Consider the following 25,311-nt stretch of genomic DNA (forward strand, 5'->3'; position numbering starts at 1 on the left):
TGTCCTGTGAGATTGAGATTTTGCAGAGGTCTTTAATTTCGTTCTTTAAGAGTTGCGCCTAGGCCTTCGTTCGAGCCCTGCCGTCGTCTAGACCTTCAAGTGCCTCTTGCCGCCATGGGGTGTGGCAAGTGAAAAGTCTGCCATTACGGATACGTGCACCTCCTGAATAGCGGCTCCATGTCCCAGACAGGCAGGCAGGACCTCAGTTCCCGGTGACTTCTCACCTTTCCAGCCACCCCTGGGATGGCCCGCAGAGAGGGCGTCTGCCTGGCAGTGCCCCTCCTATGATTATTCAAAGTATTCGAGAGGTATCCCCCCCCTCCCCATTTCCGTTGTGTAAGCAACATCTGTCTCTGATTATCTATTAGTGGAACAAAGTATTACTTTGCGATGCAAATGGCGATCCGATCGTCAGGCTATCGCCAGTCACTTTGGCTGCGTGTTGGCCGCGATTGAGATTTCAATCGAACTAAGGCCCCAAAGCCGATCGGAGCTGCCTTCGTTTTTGGCAGGAGACAAGTTTTGAGTGTTATTTTGTTTGTGATTGTGGAGGTCCCTTCAGTGCTTGTGGATCCTAAAGGATATCTGTGAGTCTTTCAAAGGGTATTCTGTGTGCTCTTAGTGTCGCTTGAATTTTATAGACTCGATTCCAGAGACACATGTATTGCTTTGCCCCAAAATAACAATACAAATCATGAAGCCAAGGCTTAAAGGATATCCCACTGCAAAGCTGGGCGACTTTATGGCGAATGTTGATTAATTTGCGGCTTCTATCGCTGCACCACGCGGCAGCTCTGAGCCTCACACTTAAGTTGTTTTTGCTGTTTTGTTGCATCCCAAAGACGTCAGCAATTGCGTGTTATTTTCGATTTACAATTTTCCATTTCCCCATTTCGTTGGCTGTGATTACGCTGCGGATTGTACGCTGTCATCAGGAAAAAGCCATCATCTATAATCGTTGAAACTTGATAAATGATGGGATGCCCGCTGTGCCCCTCTCGCTGAGGGCCTGTCCCTGGCAGAGAGTGTCCCATAAATAAAGCATAGCCCACTTCTCAGGGCTCTGGTGTGCCTGGGCACAGGTCTGCCTAATTAGTCGCCGAGGAAAATATACCACCGCTAATAGGTTAATAGCAATTAAAATGAATACTTGGAGAGCCCCGATTAGGGTTGTTTAGCCTTGACTTAATCACATAATCAGGTCCATAGACTAAAGTCAGTGGGGCCGCAGGAAGTGATAGGCTGTCCCTGTTTGCAGTGCCCACTGTACCGCATTCTCGTAGCAGCAGCCTCTGCTGCCGCTCTCCCGTGCTCTCCCGTGCTCTCTCTCTTCATCTCGCTGCTTTCTAGCTTTCCTTCGCTCTCGCTCGTGTCGAAGACTCGCTGGCACTCGGCTCGCCCGTCCTCGTCTTTAGGATCCATCATCGTCTTCGAATCGGTCGTCGTGCTCTATCGCCTTCCAATGTGGGGTTCTTTATTTGGTTAAGGTCATCTTTTGATTGGGTTTTGCGTACAGCAACTCACATATTTTTACATATATTAACAGCACACAAAATAGACTTGATTTAGATACACTATTTTAACCAGTAGCTCCTCTCCTAATCGGCTTCCTGGTCTCATGCCTAGTAAATATCGAATTCCATTGTTTATCCCCCAAATCGAGTTATTTATAATACAAAATCATTCCTAATTCCATCTCCTTTTGTTTTATTTCCAGCTTCATAGCAGAACTTTGGCATTTGAGTGCATTTCCAGGCAGATTAAATTATGGTAAGTAATATATTATTGATTTTATTTCCTTTTCATTGTGTGTTTAGTGTGTGCGTGTGTGTGTGTTTGCTTCTGGGCTCCCTTTTGGACCATTTTCAATCGAAGATTTTCCACTTTCCACTTCGATTGCTGTCGATTTGATGGTTTCTTTGGTGGCCAAGAGCCTCCAAGAGCGGGGGAGCTCCATCAATCTTCGTTTTGCAATTGCCCGCCCTTTGGGCTTCCTCTTAACGTGGCTTAAATGGCGTTTAATGGGAATGCACGAAAAACAACACGAGACAAATTTCGGCATTTCACTATGAGCGAGGAAAGCGATTAATTCTGCACCAAACCCCACTCTCCCCCCTCAAAAAAAGAAAAACAAAGAAAAGAAAGTCGGTTTCGGGGCGGAAGCGGGGGCATGCCACAGTCAGTGTCAGCCAGGCGGCAAATGTGTCTTGTAGATGTCCGCCCTCTTGCCACCTGCCCCCCGGCCCCCGGCCCCCTGCCCCATTTGGCCTTGAAGCAGCAGCCGATTGTGTGTGTGTGTGTTTCTGTGGGTGCAAGCAATTTATCTTTCACATTTTCCACTGCTGCGGTTTGTGGCTCCTTTTCTTCGTGCTCCTCCATGCCACTCCCTCTTCCTCCTCCTCCTCCTCCTTCGCGCTCGGCAATTATGCGTAATGCGCATTTTTCTCCGTTGCATACTTCGGTGCGTCGCGGGAGGAGCAGAAGGTTGGGGGCTCCTCCAGGCGGTGGCATGCCAAAAATTAATACAGCCACATTCCTCGGATGCCGCTCTCTCTCTCTACCTCTCTGTGGGGCAGCTTAAGCGTGAGCAATTCCCTGCCTTCGTAATTAAGTTGAACTTAATGGGAAAATGCCATTACCTTCAGTCCTGAACAATGAACAGGGCTACCAGGCGACCACATTTGGAGGATATCTGTGGATTGCAGCCAGAGAGAGAGAGAGAGAGAGAGAGAGAGGGAGACAGGGAGGTCTCTTTAAGGGGGAATATTCAGAATTTTCAAGCAAATTAAAGCCAAAACAATAATTTTTTAGGCTCAATCAATGATGTGTAATTCCCCCCGATTGTTATGTTGAATATTTATTACAAATAATTTAAATATTCGGCCAGAATATTGTAATCCATGTGCTTCCTGTAGAATTTATCTAAAATTCAATTTTCCGCCATGCCATTTATCAATTTGCATGAATTTCCATTGTCCGGGGAGTCCTTCGGTCGCATCCTGGCCACCTGCCACGGCGAATATTTCCGTTGCCTAGTTTCTGGCTGGAACCCGCGAATTTTCCCGCGTCTAATTTCCATTAAACTTGCCTTTGTTGCATTTCGAACAACATTTAAATGGATTGTGGGCGAAAGCCAAACCCCTGGCGGACGGCCTGGGCCATGATTGATTGGGTAACACTGAAAGCCACTTAATGCGGCCAGGCCTCACAACGGAACCCACCTGACCCTTCACCTTTTCACCTGACAGACTGACAGTTGACACAAATTCTAAATTCAAAATTCAATGATGGATGATGGATGGTGGATGGTGAAAAAGCAAAGGCATAAATCCCATGAGAGGCAGTGGCAAATGCGGAGGCATCCCTAAACGTTGCATGGAATTTGTTGAGGTGGCAATTTGCTGTTTAGTATTTCTAGAAATACGAGCTCCAATTGGCTCCCATTCAAGGCCCACTCCACTCCATAAGGACTCGCATTTGGCCCTGTTGCAGCTGCGTCTGTCCTGCCTTGCATAATTATGCATAATCAGATTACTCTGCCATGGAAACCATTAGCCATTAGCGATTGTGTTCTCTGATGGATGAGTAGTTGACTCTTGAATGCTGGATGGATGGGCTCTAGGCCTGGTCTGTGACTCGTTCGCACAACCTGTTAACGAAGAGGCACGAATTGAATGCACAACCCTTCGGGTAATCCGTGGGAATGGTCCCTCGTGCTCGTGCCCTTCCCAAACGAGTGTGTCCGTTCGCTTAGGGGCAATTTGGGCCGACCAGACCAGACAAGAATTGGCTCTGAATGGCTGCCGAGTATAACTTTAGGCCTTCTTTATTCCCATTTGTCGAATCTGTAGTTCTTATGGCTCTCTTTTGGTGTCTCGCTTGCAGGCCTTGATCAAGATGTTGCTGCCGTTGCCGGGCACGGCTAAGGACCTGTGCAGGACCACCAGTTCGCTCTCCAGCCACACAGCCACGTGCAGCTCCTCCCTGAGCCAGGATGAGGCCACCAATGCCGCCAATGTCTGCATCGACGGGACTGCAGACGACTGAAGTGCACGCCCATGCCCATGCCACACCGCAGCAGCAGCAGCAGCAGAAGCAGAGACTACACCAGACCCCGACAGAACCACTTGACCCCGACAGGAGTCTGCCACAGCAGAGGCACGCGACGCCCAACTCGAAGCTCCTGCCGCCCCTGGAGCTGTTGGTAGAGAACAAGATTAGCTACAGCGGCTCGGCCGTCACGTATCACCAGTCGCCAGATCTCAGAGCATCCCCCCAAGCCCATTCCCAATCCCATTCCCGAACAGCCAACAAACGGAGCTCCCTCAGCAGTCCCTCGTCCAGCGAGGACTGTGTGAGTGCCGCGAGGGCGAGCGTATTTGATGAGGCCGCCGAGAGCTTCGTGATCAACTTTCCGGCAGAGTCAGCGGCCGCGTCGCAGCACCAACTGCTGCCCCTGTCCGAGACGGTGCCCCTGCTGACCCACATCGAGGCCACCGTGGTGGACAAGCAGCGGTCGATTCGCCTCAGCAAGAACAGCGCCTCGCTCATCTTCACCAAGAAGGAGCTGGGTGTGGGTGTGGGTCTGGGTCTGGGTCTGGGCCACCACCAGAGACGACAGCACCACAGCAGCCTCTACGGGGCTGGCGGCGAGCGGACGACGCGCAAGACGACAAAGCACTTGCCGCCCACGCGCGGACAGCAGCAGCGGCGCAGTCTGCCGCTTAGCTACAGCCACACGAACGCCAGCAATCTGGTGACCACCGCCGGCGCAAACTACGCTCCCAACGGGGCAGGAGGAGGAGCAACAGCCGCTGCAGCAGGAGGAGCAGGTGGGAAGCTTGTGCCGCACAAGCATCAGCAGCATCAGCAGCATCACGGCCTGGGCCTCACCTCACCCACGGCTACCTCTGGTGTGGGGGGCGCCGCGGCAGGCGCTGGTGGAGGAGGAGGAGGAGGAGGAGGCGCCGTACCGCCCCCGGCCCACACGGCCCGCAAGCAGCTATCCTACTCCTGGTACGCGCCCGTCTACAGTGCCCTCGAGGAGGAGCTCGAACAGGACTCGCGGGTGAGTCGGCGGCTAAGCCACTCTCTGGGAAGAGATTAATCTTTCTTGTTTGTCTTTCTGTTTCCCCAGGACTCGTCGCCAATTCACAATCTGGCCAACACAAAGCAGCACCAACGCTCCGCCAGCCAAAAGGCCCCCTCCGCTTCTGTCTCCCTGCATGCCACGTCCCACCACGAGCACGCCCACGAGGCCGAGACGGTGGCGCTGCTGGAGACGCAGACGCGCAACAAGATCATCATTTCCTCGGCGAATGGCGATGCTGGCGGAGCAAGCAGCCCCAGTGGCGGAGGAGGCGGTGGCGGCGGGGGCGGCGGCTCTGGGGGAGGGCTTGCTCCAGACTTGGAGAGCTCGCTGGGGCTGTCCGGGGGCGGACAGCTGCCACGACGGCGTCGCTTCGAGAACTTTCTCAAATCCCTCGTGGGCCTCAAGGCCAGCAGCAACGGCCGAGAGCGGGAAAAGGATCGGGAGACTGGCCTGCAGCGTCCAGCCTCGCCGGAGATACGGATCACACGCACACCCTCGGAGCAGGACGTGGTCCTCCGGGATCCGGCCGGCCCCCAGCAGCTAGCCAACGGGCATGGGCCCAGGGGCAGCCTCAGCATCAGCGGATCGAGCAGCTCCCTGAACGTGGTCCAGCACAAGCTGTGGCACATCATGCGGCGCGAGGGCAGCGCCAGCAGCCTCCACCAAGAGAAGTCCCAGTCCATTGTCCAGTACACGGGACTGCGCAAATGCGAGACCGTCCTGGCCCTCACACGGCAGGGCCAGAGCCACAGCCACAGTCAGAGTCACAGTCAGGGCCTAAGCCTGTCCCAGAGCCGGAGCCAGGGCCACTCGATGGCCGGCCACGGCAGCGGGATCTTCAGCAGCGCCGGCGTCGAGCAGATACGACCCCTCAATCGGCTGCGGAACAGCGTGAACAGCATCAACGGCCACGGCGGGGGCGGGGGCGGGGCCACCTGCTCCCGCTGCTCCAGCCTGCTGTCCCTGGCGGCCTCCGGGTCGCGCTACTCCCTGGCCAACGGATTCGTAGTTCGCCCGGACTCGGCAGCCGGCACGGAGGAGGAGCAGCCGCACATCAACGTGAATGCCCAGATCCGACTCAGCGGCGGAGCGGTGTCGGCGCCCTCCAGCAGCCCCAGTCCCCCGTCCAATGTGACCACGGCCACGCTCCATTCCAGCTCCAACAACAATCTGTTCCATGCCAAGGAAGAGCATCAGCAGCAGCAGGAGGATGAGGAGGAGCAGCAGCAGCAGCAGCTGGACCAGTCGCCAGCGACTGGCGGGGAGCTCGGTCCGTTTGGCACCAATCATGCCTATCCCTTGACCGTCAGCTCCCTGCTGTCGATGGCCAGTGCCAATCATGCGGCCCAGGCCTGTTGCGTGCGCGACGGCATCACCCTGCAGCGCCGCGAGATGCTCGCCTCCGTGGAGGTCACACCCTCGGCCACGCCCACCAGCACTTTCCAGCCATTCACCTGCAAGCTGTGTCTGACCGACGTGGAGGATGCGGGCGAGGCCATGTCCCTGCTGCAGTGCGACTGTCAGTTCTGTATCGAGGTGAGTAGTCGGGGCGGGCGGGGGACTCCCCCTTAAAGAAAATTCCATAAATATTCAGAGATCCTTGGATTGGAAATTCGATAAGATTCAGCGAGCACATAATCGTAAAAATGGGAAAAAGGGGGAAAAGTCCGCTAAGCCCCAGCCAGGGGATTGTCCTTTCCAAGCACATAGATACACGGCCACACAGATACACCGCCACACCGCTACAGGTGCATATGTTGGCTTTCTTATTGCTTGCGCAGGGGCAGGGGCTGTGGCTGGGGCAAGGGCAAGTCACTGGAGCCCTGGTAAGAAATTGAAAAATGACGCCAAGGCAAACGCAATATTCTTTCGCATCTGCTGGTAGCTGGCAGCTCTCCGCCCAATGAAGGGGGGAGCAGGGATCACGGAGTAGGGTACTGGGAGCTGGAGAAATGTGTGCGAATATATTCTGAATATGTGTATAAATAAACTCGGTCTTGATGGCTTAAATTCAGCTTAAATTGCGACTGCTGTCTGGTCCAACATTCCATTTGGTAATCACCTTTACGGCTTGCCGAGCACTTTAATTATGGCTTCGGTCTACAAACAGAATTGATAAAGTAAACTCGTAAAGGATTCGTTATCCCATCTTAAACTGGTGAATATATCGCTTAAAACCCACAGAAAGAGCTTAAGCGCATATACCACTGCCTGGACCACATTGTCTCATATATTTACACTCTTAGCCATTATAAAATACTCAATACTTGGCCCGTAGGACGGTTAAACAAGCCGCCCGTCTTGCGGCAGCGCCCCTCGGTTCAGATTTTCTTTTTTCCTTAGGATTGCCTGACTAAATACATCGTATGTCGGGTTTGGGTTAATATTTGTTAGATCTTACGAACCTCCTTAATGGAGTTGAGCGCGTCTCTCTCTCTCTCCCTCTCTGTGCACACGAGCGCTGCAATAGAACAGGCAAATGACACGAATAACGGACAGACACGTAAGGGAGAACGCCAAGCCAGCGGAAGATCAGCCACTGAGGACAATCTTACGAGTCGACACATACACGACGATCATAGATCGCAAAGACGTAACGTTCTAGTTGCATGCCTAGAGGCGTTTAGATACTTGTCTGCCCCTGATCGCAGAGTCACGAAGGTGTACGTATATTTTAGAAGGTTTACCTGCGTCAGATCCCAACTTAACCTCCAATGAGGCTGATCTCTCGATGTACGTACGCGCACTTTCAATTACGATCTGTGGATCATGAAATGGTTTCCCCCAATCGGAACATTCAAGGGCTCTTACGATTGCGTCGAGGGGTTCTCATGTTTATTCGTGACTTAATTCAATATTAAATTGCATCTCAAAGATTTCTCAGAATACGTGTAGTATTTCATTAAAACATTCCTAATGGCTTCCCGTCCTGCCATTTCCAAGTAAATATCTTTCACAGCAGGTCAAAAGGTGAAGAAAAAACTTGTCAAAGACTAGGCCAATGATCATCATCGTTTCCATTTGCATCAGCATCCTAGAATTCCTAGAATTTGCATAGCAATTTGCTCATAGAGCAAGAATTTAATATAAAAGATGAAAGCAAGGAAGACGAGGGCAGGCAGGAACAGGTGCGCTTCAAGGCTTTAAGGCTGCAAGGTAACTCAACCGAGATGCTGTCCTTGCAGCTCCTGCTTTGCCATAACGGCGCTCTGCCCCATGCAGCTGCAACACTGGAGCCTCTACGAAGGGAGGCACAAAGTGCATGCAGCATTTTAAATAATTAAGTAAATGATTGGGCCATGGCAGTAGCAGCTCTGGTTGCTGTTGTTGCCATGTGTACCCAAGTCTTTCTTTAGCATAAATAAATTAACCAAAATTCACACGCTTAAGCAGCAGAGAGAGTGCTCTCAGGCCACACGAGACGCGGGCTGTCCCTAAATAAGTGAGTTTCCTGCTGGCTGCAAGTCCACGCACACATCCTGCGAGACGCCGAGAGCAGGTGTTGCGAGAGAGAGTGGACAGGAGAGGCCCTCCTCTGTTCTGGCCTGAAATTGACGGATGGAGAGACATATACTTGGCTGAAACGTGGTCGGATCGCTGGCCGTACGTGAGCTATTGGCCCGGGCCCTCACGTCCTTGGGGCGTGTCCGATGGCTACAGATGTATGGGAGTGTCCTGGCTGCTGTTGGCCGTTTGTCAACTGCTGCCGGGTCAGGGCTCCTTCAGTTTGTTGGCGCTGTTGAGGCATGCCGCAAATTATTGGCAAACATTGGCCATACATTCGCGGCATTCGTCTAATTGAAAAGGCAAAACAAAATTCCATTTGTTTGCTTCTCAATCTCCCCCTCCCTCGGCCCGTCGCTGTCGCTGTCGCTGCCTCCAGCTTGATGCCTGTCTCGCTCCATAAAACATTTTTGATTCACTGAGTTGACAAATTTCCCGTGTAAAAGCAGGGGGAACGGGCGATACGACATCAGCAGAATGGCCAGAACAGCAGAATGACGGGAATACATGATATTCTCGCGTGGAATGGCACGGAGCATGGAGCACGGAATGCCACTCTTGTGCAGCATCATCATAATTACATTTAGTCGAAACACACCCAACGCAAATGGTTGCTAGATGTTCCATCTATTGGGGTATCCCTAAAAGCAGAGACAGCTCTTCACGAGTGAGAAAAAACTCCCTCCGGAGAGAGTTACTGGATCCTGCGGAGTGCAGCGACAAGCGAATGCTCGGCAAGTGCGAAAAAACATCCTATGCACATGCATGTCGTGTGCATGACTTGAATGGAATAAAAACAGAAGACTTCCACAGATTTCCCTGCAATCCCTTGACTTTCTCTGTCGAGTGGGAGTCGCATTCAGCTTTTGTTCAAGCACAGCACTCCTCTTCACATCCTGTTCAAACATTTTGCAACTGGCTTCACCGGGAGCACACACACGCGCCACAAAACACACACTACCCACTACAGTCTCCACGTGCCACTCATAGTTCTCATAGTTGCTGCTCTGCTCGTCGTCATTTGCCTGGCATGGCAGCCCCCCAGGCTGCTCCTCGTGCGCATGAAAAATGGCGACGCTTATTAAACATGCTCCAATGGACAGGCAACGCTGCATCCCAGTCTCATTTCCATCGAGGGCCGGGGGATGAGCAGGGGCCCCTAAACTGGTGGAAATTCATGCGCCAGCGATGAGGTTTAAGCTCTGCCATTTGATGTGCTCGAGGAACGAACGGATTCGTCGCCCCCCAGGAGGTGGCGCCCATCTGTTTGAGTTGGTTACTGGGCTGTGGAGTGTGGAGTGTGGAGAGTCGGAGAAACAGAGAAAGCCTGAGAGAGAGTAATACATTTAGAACAACAAGAGAGACCCTCAGACAGAGGCAAGGGGTATGGGTATCGTATCCACTTAGTGGGTCAGGTCAGACAAAAGAGAACCATCGTCGTCGTCGTCGTCGTCGTCTGGCCTTAATTTCCTGTCCTCTCCAGCACCTTTAGGGCCCCCTTTGGCCGGAGTTTGGGGCATCCGTCCAGGGGTTAAAGCCAGCCCAGACGCCGCAGAGAGGGCAACGTATTGAAAGGCTTGCACATTCCACTTTTGGACGAATATGTGCCTGTTCTTTTGTGAGAAATGCTGAAAAGGCCTCTCCCTGGGGTCTGCTCTCCTATTTGTTTGGCTTACATTCCAACTCTGGGGGCCATACTCATTTTTGCAAATTTGTTTGTTGTTGTGCCTCGTCTGTCCCTTTCATTACTCGGCGATGTGGCAGGATTTCCCTTTCTCTGCTGGGACTCCTTTTTCGTTGCAGTTAATTGAGATGCTCTCCCGCCCGTCCTGCGGTGGCGCTGGCCACAAGCTGAAAAGTAAATTAACACGAAAAAGCGCGCACCTGGAGCTTGGCAGATGAGAGAAGCTGCTGCACCTGCTGACTGTACCCACACACACACACACACACGCCACACACACATCTGTGTGAATGAATGGCATTTACACATGCGAATGGAAGAGGGATGGGGAGGGGGAGGGGGAGTGGGTCTGTACGAAACGAGAGATTCAAAAAGAAAAGCCAAGCGAATCAACTCGCGAGAGCAATTAAAAAGCTCCACAGCAAATTGCTGTCAAGTACTCAAAATTCAAAAGAGAGAAAGCGCCAGAGAGAAGGAGGGGGGGGAGACCGAAAAGGGAGATGGGAGCGAAGCTGGATTCAGGCAGCAAACACAATTACAGAGAAGGATTAATTCGGGGTATACGAACATTGGTCGGAGCTCTAAATCGCATTTGAAGAATATTGAATCTATTAATCCCCATGTAAAGAAATATGTGGGGATGCAGCTCTTGCACTCACAATGCCATTGGTAATTGCAAAAAGCTCCTCCTCCGGAAAAACCTCCCATAGAACTTGTATGGCATCAATCTGGGTTCAATCTAGAAATGCAAATTCCCCATTCAGGGGATAAGTAGCAGAGAAAACCCGACCTTATTCGATTATGGGACTTGGCGGAAGCCCGTAAAGTGTCGAATATAACTCCATTCAAGGGCGTAGTGAGTGCACCCTTGGATCTAATTTGAAATCATTTCCATTTACTGTTTCATTTAGACTTGGGTACATTTACTAGCAACAGAGCCAAGAAGCCCCCTGTAGATACACTCAGGCCTGGCAGTGGAAATTTACGACTGCCGGCTAGAGAGAGAGTGGCTTTAAGGGAAGACATTCCCTCTATGCGGAGTCCCAACATTTTAACATTTTCCGGAAGAACGGGAAAACAAATAAAAAGCCAGAGAGCACGTGACTGGCATGGACCAAACAAAAAAGTGCTTGTAATATGTAAATGTTTATGGCCGAAGAGACTCGCGAAAACCGCACCCGAAGCGGCTGCAGAGGGAGGGGCATGGGCAGGGGCAGGGGCAGGGCCATGGGCAGGGGCACCCCTTGGCCTGCTCCCCGACAGGCAAAGGCAGGCGGAACTCTGGGGCCCCCCGAAAAGGGGTGCCAGCAAAAGCAATTTCCGCTCGGGTCAGGCAGCGTCACTTCCCCTTTAGCTTCAGCTTTTTCTCGTCGTGCGGCTTGCAGCTCATCTTTTCCCAGAATTAAAAAAAGCACTACAACTATAAAACAATAGATTTAAGATTTATTGGGGATCTGTCCCACAGCTGTTGCTGTTAACGTGTCGAAAATTGCCCAAATCCGCTGAAGAATATAGCCCCAACCTTTGGCCTGTTTTTTTTTTTGTTCTGTTCTGCTCATTTGCTATGCAAATGTTTCGTTTTTCCCGTTGTTCTGTTGAAAGAAATTGAAATTTCGGGCGCGTAGCAAATTGCCTGGCAAATGTTTGTTCCTTCTTCTGTTTTGTGGAGCGATTAATGCAGCAAATTGGCAGTGAAATTGCAAAGGCATCATCATCTGCTGGGGGCCAAGCTCGGCCCATTGGCATGGCCTAAACCTCAATCCCAGTGTCCTTCTTCCATCTCCATCACTCTATTTGTGTGTGTGTGTGTGTGTGGGCTGGACAAAGCGGAAGTGTTTGACTCATGAATGGCACTGAAAGCCGACAACTGCATTGGTCAGCTGAGTGTCTGGTAGTCGTTGGTCAATTGCCAGTGCCTGCCGGAGGAGCCCAATGTTTTGGCCACATAATGAGAGGCATGTGGTCGATGGCAAAGGGATGGGAAAAGCTGCAGCAGTCGCTCGACATGACAGTCGCCTCGATTGCTTTGGCAATGTCTTTCGTATGGAGCAATTCCCAAAGCTGCTTGTGGACTCTTGGGGTTTGTTTAAGGGATTTGTACGATGGCCGCATGGTTCTCCTGAATCCTCAAGTGTTCTGCCATAATTGCAGGATAAAAAGTTCTTTGAAGACAATTCAAGACTTGTTTCGCGACAAGTCCATGCAAGCGTTAGATCGTTCCCGAAATGCAAGCGAAGCTTTGAGTGCTGCTGCCAGCCGAAGGCAAACGAAAAAGAGCGAGACGCGATCTCTTTTCGGCGCCTTTTTTGCTCGGTGCGACTCGTTTGCTGGCGTCAAAGAGCACTCAGTAGAGCTGAGCGTAAGATAAAGAGAGAGGAAGCGAGCGTCATGAGCCAGACAATGAGCAAAGTAACGGTACATACATATAAAGCTGCTGCCGTCTGTAGGCAGACGGAGTAGTTCTGACAGCCACCCCGTTTTTGGAAGGGACGAGCAGTAGCAGGTGTTCTGACCCAGGTTCTGATGATGCAGAGCAGTGCAGGATTTCTGCATTTCCCGCAGGCTCTGATTGGGAGTCCTGTGCAACAGGGGGAGGGGTGGTGGCTCTGTTGCATTGGTTTGTGCTGGGGGCCTTTTGAGGCGAGTGCGGTGCGGTGCGGTGCGGTGTGTTTTCGATTGTAGTCCGAACACATTGGCTTGACGGCATTTCAATTGTGGCTCAGCTTTGAGCTGGGACTGTGGCCGTGTCAGTAGGTTCTCGAAATGGAAATCTCTGCCGGCGGGGATTCCAAAGCCCCCCCCCTCTCATGGATCCTTCAAAGGGAATCTTGCTGTACGAGTATTAAAGAGCATCAAGTAATGCTGGAAGAGTGGCAAGTGGAAGAGCCAGCTACTTGCCACAAAGTTTGCGGCCGAATGCACCGCAGACATTCCATATTTCTGTTCTCATTTTTGATGACATGCAGCACAGAAGCGAAACAAGTTGCAAACAAGCAAAACTTTGCCCCAAAGAACGGGCGTGGAGCGGGGAGGGGGATGGTTGGCAACAAAAGTTTGTTCGTTGGCGCATAGAAACCGCTAGTTGCTGTTTGCTTTACAGCTTCCTTTCTTTCGTTTCGTTTCGTTTCGCTTATTTTTTGTCTCTCTCGCTGGGTATTTTATTGTGGGACGAGCATAAAACTTTGCCATACGAAAGTTTCGGCATTTCTCCCGGAGAGTAAGATGTGCGAATGCATATTGCGGCAGGCAGGCAGGGAGGGGGCGAGAACATGTAACTGGATCTGGTTAGGTGTGTGCTTTTATATCATTTACAGCGCTCGAATATTTGACTTGCTCTCTCTCTCCGTCTGTGTCCGTCTCTCCGTCTCTCTCCGCGTAGCAGCGACTTCCCGGCCAAAAATGGAAAAAGTTTCGCTTGCTTTTGATGTGTGCGTCGTTTTCTCTTTACTTATTTGTATTTTTATTTTTAATTGACTAAGTCCCCTGCAGGATCAGGTGTAAAACTTTGGCAAAAGTGCACCCTTCGCTGTCAAATTGAATTTTGATTCAATTTGCGATGCCGTCGAGGGCTGACAATGTTGCCAAATTGCATTTGCACATTTCACACGTGGCTGCTGCAACATGTTCCTCCCGTTTCGCGACATGTCGCATAAAGGCACGCGCCAGCGAATGCGATTGCTGTACATCCCTGCATATGTTGCAGCAATTGGATTCCAGCCATCGGAGATGAGTAAATTGGCTAGCGTGCCCCACGCTGGTGGAGGCACAACCAGTCCCCAGTCGTAGTATTTAATTCTCAGCATACTTTGAGCTGTGAACGAGTCTGTTCTCAGCGAGTGCCGTGTCTCGTTTACTTGTCTGTCCGTTATTCTCTTCATTTACCTATTCTATTGCGGCAATCGGGTTGATGATAATATTCTGAGAACTCACAGCTGGAGAATACAATTTCCTGCTGGCAAATCATTCGCTGTAATGAAACAGACCAGTCGGACCAGTTGCCAATGCAAATTGCAATATTTGTCAAATATTTCTGGTCGATTGAGATTTGTCTAGACCGGAAATGAAAGCCAACCTTCCGTGGCTCCCGCTCCTTCTGCCAGAGGATGTCGTCGGTCACTGAACCAGGGACCAGCAGGTGCTGGCGTTTTAGGTCGACTGTCCGTATCATAGATACCCCCTTTTCGTGCTCTCCCTTTGGGCTGTGCCTCTTAAGGTTTTAGCATAATTTAAATAAATTTTCAACTAAAAAATACAGACGACGAAAGGAAGGATGGAAAAGCGACTTAGCGGCAATCCGCTTAGCCTGACGCAAAAATTTTAAATTAAAATCCCAGCCTCAACGTTTTTCTATTTTCCCTTCCGTTTCGTTTGGAACGAAATAGTTGAGGGCTCTGGAGCTGGGTATTTGTCGTGGACCGAGCATTTCCAATCAATCGAAATTCAATGCTCCTGCCGGGGCGGGTGGGGGACCATTAACAACGGATCCGGAAGTGGAGCCTTGGACATGCAATTTAAATTCAATTTTTCCACAAAAACCGAAACAGTGCGAGCGCCGACAAACACAGCGAAAAGGTTGTTTGCTTGTTTAGTGCTGAAACCCTTATGACAGCCAGGACATGTGAGCGGAATGGCAAGAGGGGGGAAGGGCGGAAGGATTCGAACTGTCATTGAAGCGGGAGACTCCTGAAATTGTACTGCTAGTGGCGAGGAATGAAGGATGCCATTCCAGGGTTCGGAATGCCATTCCTGTTCAACTGTTGGCATCAATGCGCTCCATTGGGAGTTGGTTGGGGCAAGAAACACATTCCATTGTAAGGAAGAATATCTCTTGATTGTATAGTGAATCGGTTGCATTCATTGCATTCCTGTTGCATCCACATACAATGCATATATTTATATTTATATTTATAGATGTTTAAGTCCCTGTCTGCTCTTGCATTTCAATTGAAGGCAGCATCATTAAATTTGCAATATTTATTCCGTTCGCTGCAGGCGGAATTTAAAAAGCAAACCGCATATGCCACTGCCACAGCTGCTGGTACTGCCACTGCCACTGCCACTGCCACACAATATTGTGTGTGTTCCAGATTGTCACAAACAAGTCACAGCGAATACGGCTAATGCTAAGCGGATTGTGTCGTCTCATATCCTGGGCCCAGACAATGTTGCTCCCACGTATAGTGCCGCTTTGTCATTGTGTCCCTTTGTTATTGGATTGACTTAATGGCCCTACCACCCACCACCCACCACCCACCATTCTCCACTGCTGCTGTCACACTATAAATAGATCAGTCGGAACACATGATATCTGCTAGATGCCAAATGCCATCTGATGGGTGATGGTGACGTTAATGTTAATCCGAGCTGCTCTGCCAATTGGCATTCAACACGTCGCCGTGGCCACCAGCGTAAATCACACTAATTAAATCTGAATGCGGCATTAAAAGTTTACGGCCCGGACTATGACCAGGACCATGGCCTGGACCTGGACCAGGACCTCGACTAGCACCACGACATTAATGTAATCATTTGCCATAAATTTGCATTTATGACGCGTCCCGCGCTGTCTCCTGCTCGTTGTCAGAGCAATTCATTAAGTGGCTGCCGCGATGTCCTGCCTGACATCTTGGCAGCGCAGAGAGGCGACACGAGGTGGCATATTAATTAAAGTGTCGTCGCTAATGAGTTAGATTAAAGCGGACAGGCGGATCCTTTCATTCGGTGCGAGCGTGCGTGTAATTGGCCATATCTGTGCCAGGATTACACCGTGTGTTGATGTGTGTGTGGCATTCATTATGCTTTTTATGCATGTTGCCCCTTCCGCTTCTCTGCCTGCAATTACCAGTCCGTCTTGGTCGCAGAAGAGTATGCTACAATAAACTTTATATACCCCTGTGTTCGCACATGGATTGGGGGCATATTATGTTCCTAGAAAGAAAGAAACCATCCTTATCAGGCGCCACTCGAGTCGAGCCGCTATCCCGCACTGTGCGTATTTTGTTTTTGCACTCTCGGTCCCATACAAAACCTAAATAAGGAGGCATCCCATAGTCGATACGCTCGCGGATAGCCTATTCAAACTTCATTTCATTCGCTCTTTCATATTTTCCCCAAGCGGAAATCTCCTTGATTGAGTTTCCATCAAGTGAAAAAAAATTATTTTAAAAGCGACGGAAACTTAACATTCCGCCAAGCGAAGCCTTGAAATTGCATCGAATGAATGGAAGGCAAGGAAATGTTTTTGAATAGTCCCTCTTGATAAAAAAAAGAGAGCGAGAAAGACCGAAAGTAAAATTTATACTGAAGCCATTTATCAGAATTATTCAGCAATAACTATGGAAATGCTGGCACCGGGTGGCGCGGGTGCGGGGGGAGCCATAGGGATGGCAGCGGGCCTGGGTTTTTCCGGCAACACGACAACGAAAATTGCTTAAACCTTGCTGAGGTTTGCCCGAACAGAACAATCGGATTTTGTGTCCAATCATAAAGAATAATATGATCCAACAAATTATGCCCATAATAAGGATAAATATGGCCCGTGGCTGTACCATCTACTCGCTCTTTCTCCCTCACAGAGTGGCTTAGCACTGAAGCTCGGGTTTTCAGGTCTGGGATGTTTTCAATCAAACTGTTCTAGGAATCCATGCCCATCTCTACTACGAGTACAAACTCATGCCCTTTTGCCCACAGAACGTTGTGTCCCTGGCCCTGACGTTGACTCTGTCTCTGGGAAATAAATAAACATATACTACATACATGTGTACAAACTCGTATAAGTATATTTTATGGCTGAACATTATTAAAACAAATTTATACGCATGTCATGTGTTTGTTTGGCCTTTGGAATCTTGTTGTGGCAGTTGGCTTTTTAATGGCCAACACAATTGCCGATTGCCGTGCCCGCCCAGGAGGCTGTTGCTCTGCCAATGGACCAAAGGACCTTGCTGCCAAATGTGCCCCATAAATGATTCCTGTTTGTGACTTGGCCGTGCCTGAGGGGCGACATTTTCATTTTCAATTGAAATTCCTTGAAGGCCTTTGATTTGCAGACATTTTAATTAAACTTTTTCAAATCTCCTGGTGCATCGATAAATTTGAGAGCAGTAAATGTGGCGAAGCCCTGCGCAGCATTGCACGGGCCCTGCTGCAGGCCACTAAATTGTGGCAGCAGCAGCAGGCTGCCATGGCACAGAGCCATCTGGCTCTCCCGAACCGCCAGCACAAAGCGTGTTGCGGCTGCTGTGACTGATGGCCAGGTAAAGCCTTCATCACAGGGATTACCCCGAGGCGAGGGCGATGGCGATGGCTGGCAGCTGCTTTAAACGAAAATTTTAATTTCAGTCGAATATCTATGTTCATCATTTTGGCCAACAAACAGAAAGTTGGCTCTACAGCCACAGCCCGATCTAGAGAGGGAAATTCACTTTTAATTATTTACGGCTAAACAGAAAGTTGGCCACAAGCAGAGTGGCCGCAGGAGACACTTTGTGTCCTGCGGACAGGGAAACTTTTTCTCAACTGCGCTGCCGCCTGCATCCCAGCAGAAAAGGGCGAAATATGGTTGGGGTGTCGAAGCGTTTGCGGGGCTTCCGGGGGCTCCCTTCCGTTTGCAATCCCATTACTTTAATGTGGGAAACGGCAACGGGAAGCGGAAGGAAAGGGCGAAACTTTTTAAATCTTTATTTATAAAAGCTTCCGCTGAGGCCTCAACTTTTCAGTGCCACGGTGCGAGGGGGCGAATGGAATCATTTTGACAGCCGCAGTTCTGCGGTCGTCCCCGAACTATGTGAACAAAATGTGTGCTAAATGCCTTGGGCAAACTTTTGCCCTCAACCAAGGCAGATATTTGGAGGCGGGGAGAACAAAAATAGGGCGACACACATACATGTGTACACACGAGAATATCCTTTGTGGCCGCTTAAATTGGATTATGTTGAAGACGTGAAAATTGTTCAGCTAATTGATAACATTTTGGGCGTTCCTTCCTCCATCCCACAGTGCATGCGCGCCTACGTGGAGTTCGAGATATCCGAGGGAGCCTATGAGATCTCCTGCCCGGACGCCAAGTGCCCGGCCCAGGGCGCAATCTCCGTTCCCGAGATCGCGAATCTAACCACAACGAATCTGCTGAAGAAGCACCATCGCTACCGTCTGAATCGAGGTATGAAGCACGCGTAATTCCGTCTCAATTACATCTCAAAACCAAGTATCCTTCTCCTCCACCGCCTACTCATAGAAATCGAGTTGGACAAGACACGCACCTGGTGCCCGCGGGCAGGCTGCGAGACCATCTGCATGGTGGGCGGAGCAGCGCATGGACAAACCAGCGCCATTTGCCAAATGGACGAGTCGCCATCGACTTCCCAGAGCTACACACCACAGCCGGACGCAGGCGGTGGCGAGGGCGGACCTACTCCAGGGGCAGCCGTACTCTCAGTGTCCGTGCACTGCCCCTCCTGCAAGGACGAGTTCTGTGCACTGTGCAAGAAGGCTGTAAGTGTGGGACTTCTTCACCGCCTAAGCCCAGCAGGCACTCATCCTTCTCTCCTTTGCCCAATCCTGCCATTTCAGTATCATCCGAACATTGGCTGCGAGGAATTCGGTCGCCGCCTGATTGCCGATGGCCAGGACGATATTGGCATTCCGTTCGACAACGAGCTCATCAAGTGCTGCCCCATGTGCGCGGTGCCAATCGAGAAGGACGAGGGCTGTGCCCAGATGATGTGCAAGCGCTGCAAGCACGTCTTTTGCTGGTACTGCCTGGCCAGTCTGGATGTGAGTGGCGGCGAGATGTGTTCTCGAGTCGGCGAGTAGCTAACGCTGTATATTTTCTGCTCTTAGGACGACTTCCTGCTGCGCCACTACGACAAGGGGCCGTGCAAGAACAAGCTGGGCCACTCGCGGGCCTCTGTTGTGTGGCATCGCGCCCAGGTCATCGGGATCTTTGCTGGCTTTGGGATTCTGTTGCTGGTGGCCTCGCCGCTACTTCTATTGGCTGCCCCGTGCATCATTTGCTGCAAGTGTCGCGGCTGCAGTGGCTCCAAAATTGACGAAGTGGATGCCGATCTGGAGGAGGAGGTCACCGCCTTGCAGGGCTAGGCAGAGGATCTCCTACGCGCAAGGTGTAGCATCAGGACGAAACGAAAAGAGACGAGACGAGACGTTAGGCGTTAGGCTTTAGGCTTCGACGGTTGCCACCTGTAAGGGCAGCTGCTGTAAATGCAATTACCGGTAGCATCTATTGTTAATGACGAGCAGCTTACGTACATTTACACTTATTTTAGTTATTATAATTATAATTGTATATGTGTTAACTAAATTGTGATATTTACAGTGATTCGATTTCTGATCTGAATCGACAAATTTGTTGAGAACCCATACAAAGACGCGATGCTTTCGATTCTTGCTGGGTTCTTTCTTTATATATTCTTTCCTCCCACTACTACCCGTATATACTCATGTACACACTATGTGCATGCATATACATACATACATACATGTGTATTTGACTAAATCAATCTGTATACATCATTAGGTCCTCTTTCTAGTGCGTAAGTTAGTCTAAATCTATTAGGGAGGGGTATGTTATGCCTCGTATTTCAACCTGTGCTTTTAATCACGCCGACAACCGATACCCCGAAACCACAAAAACCCGAAACCGCACCCACACATTCGCACCCAAAACACCTCTCTCAAGTATTACACATGCAAATAACGAATCCGAGCTCATTTCGGGTACATTTGTTCAACGGCTTGGCAATGCTTTTATCTACATACACACACACACACACAAACACACATACACATACATATATATAAAACAATATACTTGCATATATACTTGCATATATAGGAGGTGTATATGTCACTACTACTGTTTATTGAATGTATTTAAATGTAAATGTTATATGCAGCTAAAGCAAATGTACGACGACAGACAGACAGATTACTGCTGACGGAGCACTCGACAGAGCCCAAAGCCGGGCGTGTGCAGGCTGGGCTTGATTAATGTAAATTATTGAATTATTTAATGCATATACACTCAAATATACATATATCAAAATACGTTTAACATAATATGCGTGTATATTTCAAGGAAAAATATTTAAAATCTACTCTTAATGTGAACAACTACCGCGTATGCTGTTTCAAATAAAAATGTTAAAAGAAAACAACCCGAGCATTGATCTGGGTGGGTGGTGGGTGGTCAGGGCGTTAAGCTAAGCCTACCTACACCGAACATGTCGCCAATGCCAAAGGAACTTTCTGTGTCTTCAGCTACCGCCGCTCCATCATGAGCCAATCCATCCCTCTAGTAGCTCCTCGTCCAATCGGTTGGTCCAAGGGATGTGCTCCTCGGTGAGCAGTGGCAGCCACTGGCTGTCCTGCTGCTGCCCATAGCCATGATGCCGCTGCTGTGTCCACAATGTGGCGTCCCGCAGGATATAATTTCGGCCGCCCCTGCATTCATACTACGCCGAATCAAACACTGGGCTTCAGCTTCGAGACTCGTAAGTGAATCAGTATATAATTGTGGACAGATTTGAAAAATATCTACCTTCACAGGGGACTTGCATATGTAAGCTACGCTTTGCCACAAACCGAGTCGTAACCAATTTCCCCGCCAGGCGGAGTCCTATTCAAGCATTATCGAGGCGTCTTCGAGACAGACCGAGTCCTATTCCACCCACACAGAATCGTATCCCCGCAGGACAGAAGCGCACCTCTTGGAAGATGGGAACGTAACAAGCCATCGTCCCCCTTTCGACTTGGACATCGACGACAAGGACTTTGACTAGACTACTAGATTCTAGATAGATCACGTTGCTGTTAGGTTTAAGATAGATACAAATGTCTTCCTCTTTATTTATTTAGACTAAGTTAAGTTTTGATGAATAAAACTATTGAAAAATCATCCTTGCTCTATCCTTTATCGGGGGGAAATATTCCCATTACAAAAAGATCGGTTCACAAATAGCGGAAAAAACTAAATATTATTGATTGGAGAAAATGTCCTTGATCCTTGATAAGGACTCAAACAAATCAGGGACATTTTTCGATCACAGGAAGCCGTCGCACGCCTACATCGGCCGACAAAACTATAGAGTAGAGCCAGATTGGTGCAGGACCAACTGTCACAGGATCGCGAGGACCCAGACTGTCGAACGGCATCAAAATGTCCACTTCGAAAATCAGGCGGATTTTTTGAAAATTTAATGATGTAACCATCATGATTTTTTGCGAAAATCGTGAAAAAATGTATGTCCCTTTTTCCGATGGCAGTCGATTGGCAGGACTCTGTCGATCACGGAGAGGCATGCCACGCCCGGATCGGCTGCCGTATAGCAGAGATATAGCTTACAGAAAAAACCAGTATTTCAAAGATATGCAAATCCAAATCTTCGGAAGGCTATATCTCAGACAAATAGGGCCAGATCGGTGCAGGACCAACTGTCCCAGGATCGCGAGGACCCAGACTGTCGAACGGCATCAAAATGTCGACTTCGAAAATCAGGACGATTTTTTGAAAATTTAATGATGTAACCATCATGATTTTTTGCGAAAATCGTGAAAAAATTGATGTCCCTTTTTCCGTTGGCAGTCGATTGGCAGGACTCTCCCGATCACGGAGAGGCATGCCTCGCCCGGATCGGCTGCTGTATAGCAGAGATATAGCTTACAGAAAAAACCAGTATTTCAAAGATATGCAAATCCAAATCTTCGGAAGGCTATATCTCAGACAAATAGGGCCAGATCGGTGCAGGACCAACTGTCCCAGGATCGCGAGGATCCAGACTGTCGAACGGCATCAAAATGTCCACTTCGAAAATCTGGCCGATTTTTTGAAAATTTAATGATGTAACCATCATGATTTTTTGCGAAAATCGTGAAAAAATTGATGTCCCTTTTTCCGTTGGCAGTCGATTGGCAGGACTCTCCCGATCACGGAGAGGCATGCCTCGCCCGGATCGGCTGCTGTATAGCAGAGATATAGCTTACAGAAAAAACCAGTATTTCAAAGATATGCAAATCCAAATCTTCGGAAGGCTATATCTCAGACAAATAGGGCCAGATCGGTGCAGGACCAACTGTCCCAGGATCGCGAGGACCCAGACTGTCGAACGGCATCAAAATGTCGACTTCAAAAATCAGGACGATTTTTTGAAAATTTAATGATGTAACCATCATGATTTTTTGCGAAAATCGTGAAAAAATGTATGTCCCTTTTTCCGATGGCAGTCGATTGGCAGGACTCTGTCGATCACGGAGAGGCATGCCACGCCCGGATCGGCTGCCGTATAGCAAAGATATAGCTTTCAGAAAAACACAGTATTTCAAAGATATGCAAATCCAAATGTTCGGAAGGCTATATCTCTGACAAATAGGGCCAGATCGGTGCAGGACCAACTGTCCCAGTATCGCGAGGACCCAGACTGTCGAACGGCATCAAAATGTCCACTTCGAAAATCAGGCCGATTTTTTGAAAATTTAATGATGTAACCATCATGATTTTTTGCGAAAATCGTGACATAATTGATGTGCCTTTTTCCGATGGCAGTCGATTGGCAGGACTCTCCCGATCACGGAGAGGCATGCCTCGCCCGGATCGGCTGCCGTATAGCAAAGATATAGCTTTCAGAAAAACACAGTATTTCAAAGATATGCAAATCCAAATCTTCGGAAGGCTATATCTCTGACAAATAGGGCCAGATCGGTGCAGGACACACTGTCCCAGGATCGCGAGGATCCAGACTGTCGAACGGCATCAAAATGTCGACTTCAAAAATCAGGACGATTTTTTGAAAATTTAATGATGTAACCATCATGATTTTTTGCGAAAATCGTGAAAAAATGTATGTCCCTTTTTCCGATGGCAGTCGATTGGCAGGACTCTGTCGATCACGGAGAGGCATGCCACGCCCGGATCGGCTGCCGTATAGCAAAGATATAGCTTTCAGAAAAACACAGTATTTCAAAGATATGCAAATCCAAATGTTCGGAAGGCTATATCTCTGACAAATAGGGCCAGATCGGTGCAGGACCAACTGTCCCAGTATCGCGAGGACCCAGACTGTCGAACGGCATCAAAATGTCCACTTCGAAAATCAGGCCGATTTTTTGAAAATTTAATGATGTAACCATCATGATTTTTTGCGAAAATCGTGACATAATTGATGTGCCTTTTTCCGATGGCAGTCGATTGGCAGGACTCTCCCGATCACGGAGAGGCATGCCTCGCCCGGATCGGCTGCCGTATAGCAAAGATATAGCTTTCAGAAAAACACAGTATTTCAAAGATATGCAAATCCAAATCTTCGGAAGGCTATATCTCTGACAAATAGGGCCAGATCGGTGCAGGACACACTGTCCCAGGATCGCGAGGATCCAGACTGTCGAACGGCATCAAAATGTCGACTTCGAAAATCAGGCCGATTTTTTGAAAATTTAATGATGTAACCATCATGATTTTTTGCGAAAATCGTGAAAAAATTGATGTCCCTTTTTCCGATGGCAGTCGATTGGCAGGACTCTCCCGATCACGGAGAGGCATGCCACGCCCGGATCGGCTGCCGTATAGCAGAGATATAACTTTCGGAAAAAAGCAGTATTTCAAGGATATGCAAATCCAAATCTTCGGAAGATTATATTTCAGACAAATAGGGCCAGATCGGTGCAGGACCAACTGTCCCAGGATCGCGAGGATCCAGACTGTCGAACGGCCTCAAAATGTCGACTTCGAAAATCAGGCCGATTTTTTGAAAATTTAATGATGTAACCATCATGATTTTTTGCGAAAATCGTGAAAAAATTGATGTCCCTTTTTCCGTTGGCAGTCGATTGGCAGGACTCTCCCGATCACGGAGAGGCATGCCTCGCCCGGATCGGCTGCTGTATAGCAGAGATATAGCTTACAGAAAAAACCAGTATTTCAAAGATATGCAAATCCAAATCTTCGGAAGGCTATATCTCAGACAAATAGGGCCAGATCGGTGCAGGACCAACTGTCCCAGGATCGCGAGGATCCAGACTGTCGAACGGCCTCAAAATGTCGACTTCGAAAATCAGGCCGATTTTTTGAAAATTTAATGATGTAACCATCATGATTTTTTGCGAAAATCGTGAAAAAATTGATGCCCCTTTTTCCGATGGCAGTCGATTGGCAGGACTCTCCCGATCACGGATAGGCATGCCACGCCCGGATCGGCTGCCGTATAGCAGAGATATAGCTTTCAGAAAAACACAGTATTTCAATGATATGCAAATCCAAATCTTCGGAAGGCTACAATAAAATTTAGTTTTCTCCGCTATTTGTGAACCGGAATATTTCCCCGATAAAGGATACAGCAAGGATGATTTTTTTTTTTTCAATAGTTTTATTCATCAAAACTTAGCTTAGTATAACTAAATAAACAAGTGGTATCTAAATATATGGATGGGTATATGCTTAACAATATCCTAACAACAACGAGATTTATTTAAAGTCTAATAGCCCGCGTAGCCCTTCCCTTGGTCTTTATAGTCGAAGTCCTTGTTTTCGATGCGTAGATGGAAGGATGATGATGGCTTCTTATTTTCAGATCTTGAAGGGGTGCGCTTCTTTTCTGCTGGGATACCCTTCTGTCTGGCTGGAAAGAACTCGGTCTGTCTCGAGTACGAATCGGTAGTGCTTGGATAGGACTCCGTCTGGCGGAGGAAGTCAGATACGACTCGTTTTGTGGTAAAGCGTAGGGTACATATTTATGTAAGTCCCCTGTGAAGGAAGATACATTTTAAAATATATCCACAATTATATTGATTCACTTACGAGTCTCGACTCTCTCGTGTATAATCTTTTAAACCACAAAATGTATCCGCTGAATACAACTAGTCCAATACATCTATCGTCTCCGCTTCACAATGGAACTGAATTATGTACATATACCATAACTATACCTCTACTCCAGTTTCGGATACAAGGATGTTCCTTTTCATTGGTGCAGATTACAAAAATTAAATTAATTCCTTCAACTAATGGAAATATTTCACACAAAAT

General features: G+C 48.9%; 1 protein-coding gene across 2 annotated transcripts in view; it reads left to right on the plus strand.

Annotated features, from left to right (window-relative positions):
* LOC6592513 (la-related protein Larp4B) overlaps positions 1-20,449 on the plus strand; it is a 45,573-nt gene extending 25,124 nt beyond the window's left edge. For both annotated transcript variants that reach the window (XM_002017635.2, XM_026986890.1), the window contains exons 2-8: positions 1,718-1,770; positions 3,886-5,068; positions 5,138-6,628; positions 18,276-18,438; positions 18,514-18,770; positions 18,849-19,052; positions 19,119-20,449. In XM_002017635.2, the coding sequence (XP_002017671.2) occupies positions 3,995-5,068; positions 5,138-6,628; positions 18,276-18,438; positions 18,514-18,770; positions 18,849-19,052; positions 19,119-19,376 (3,447 nt within the window). In that variant the 5' untranslated portion in view covers positions 1,718-1,770; positions 3,886-3,994 and the 3' untranslated portion in view covers positions 19,377-20,449. The remainder of the gene's footprint in view (positions 1-1,717; positions 1,771-3,885; positions 5,069-5,137; positions 6,629-18,275; positions 18,439-18,513; positions 18,771-18,848; positions 19,053-19,118) is intronic.
* The last annotated feature ends 4,862 nt before the right edge of the window (positions 20,450-25,311 follow it).

This window comes from Drosophila persimilis, unplaced genomic scaffold, assembly GCF_003286085.1.
Source record: "Drosophila persimilis strain 14011-0111.01,24,50 unplaced genomic scaffold, DperRS2 tig00000002-arrow-pilon, whole genome shotgun sequence".
Taxonomy (NCBI): domain Eukaryota; kingdom Metazoa; phylum Arthropoda; class Insecta; order Diptera; family Drosophilidae; genus Drosophila; species Drosophila persimilis.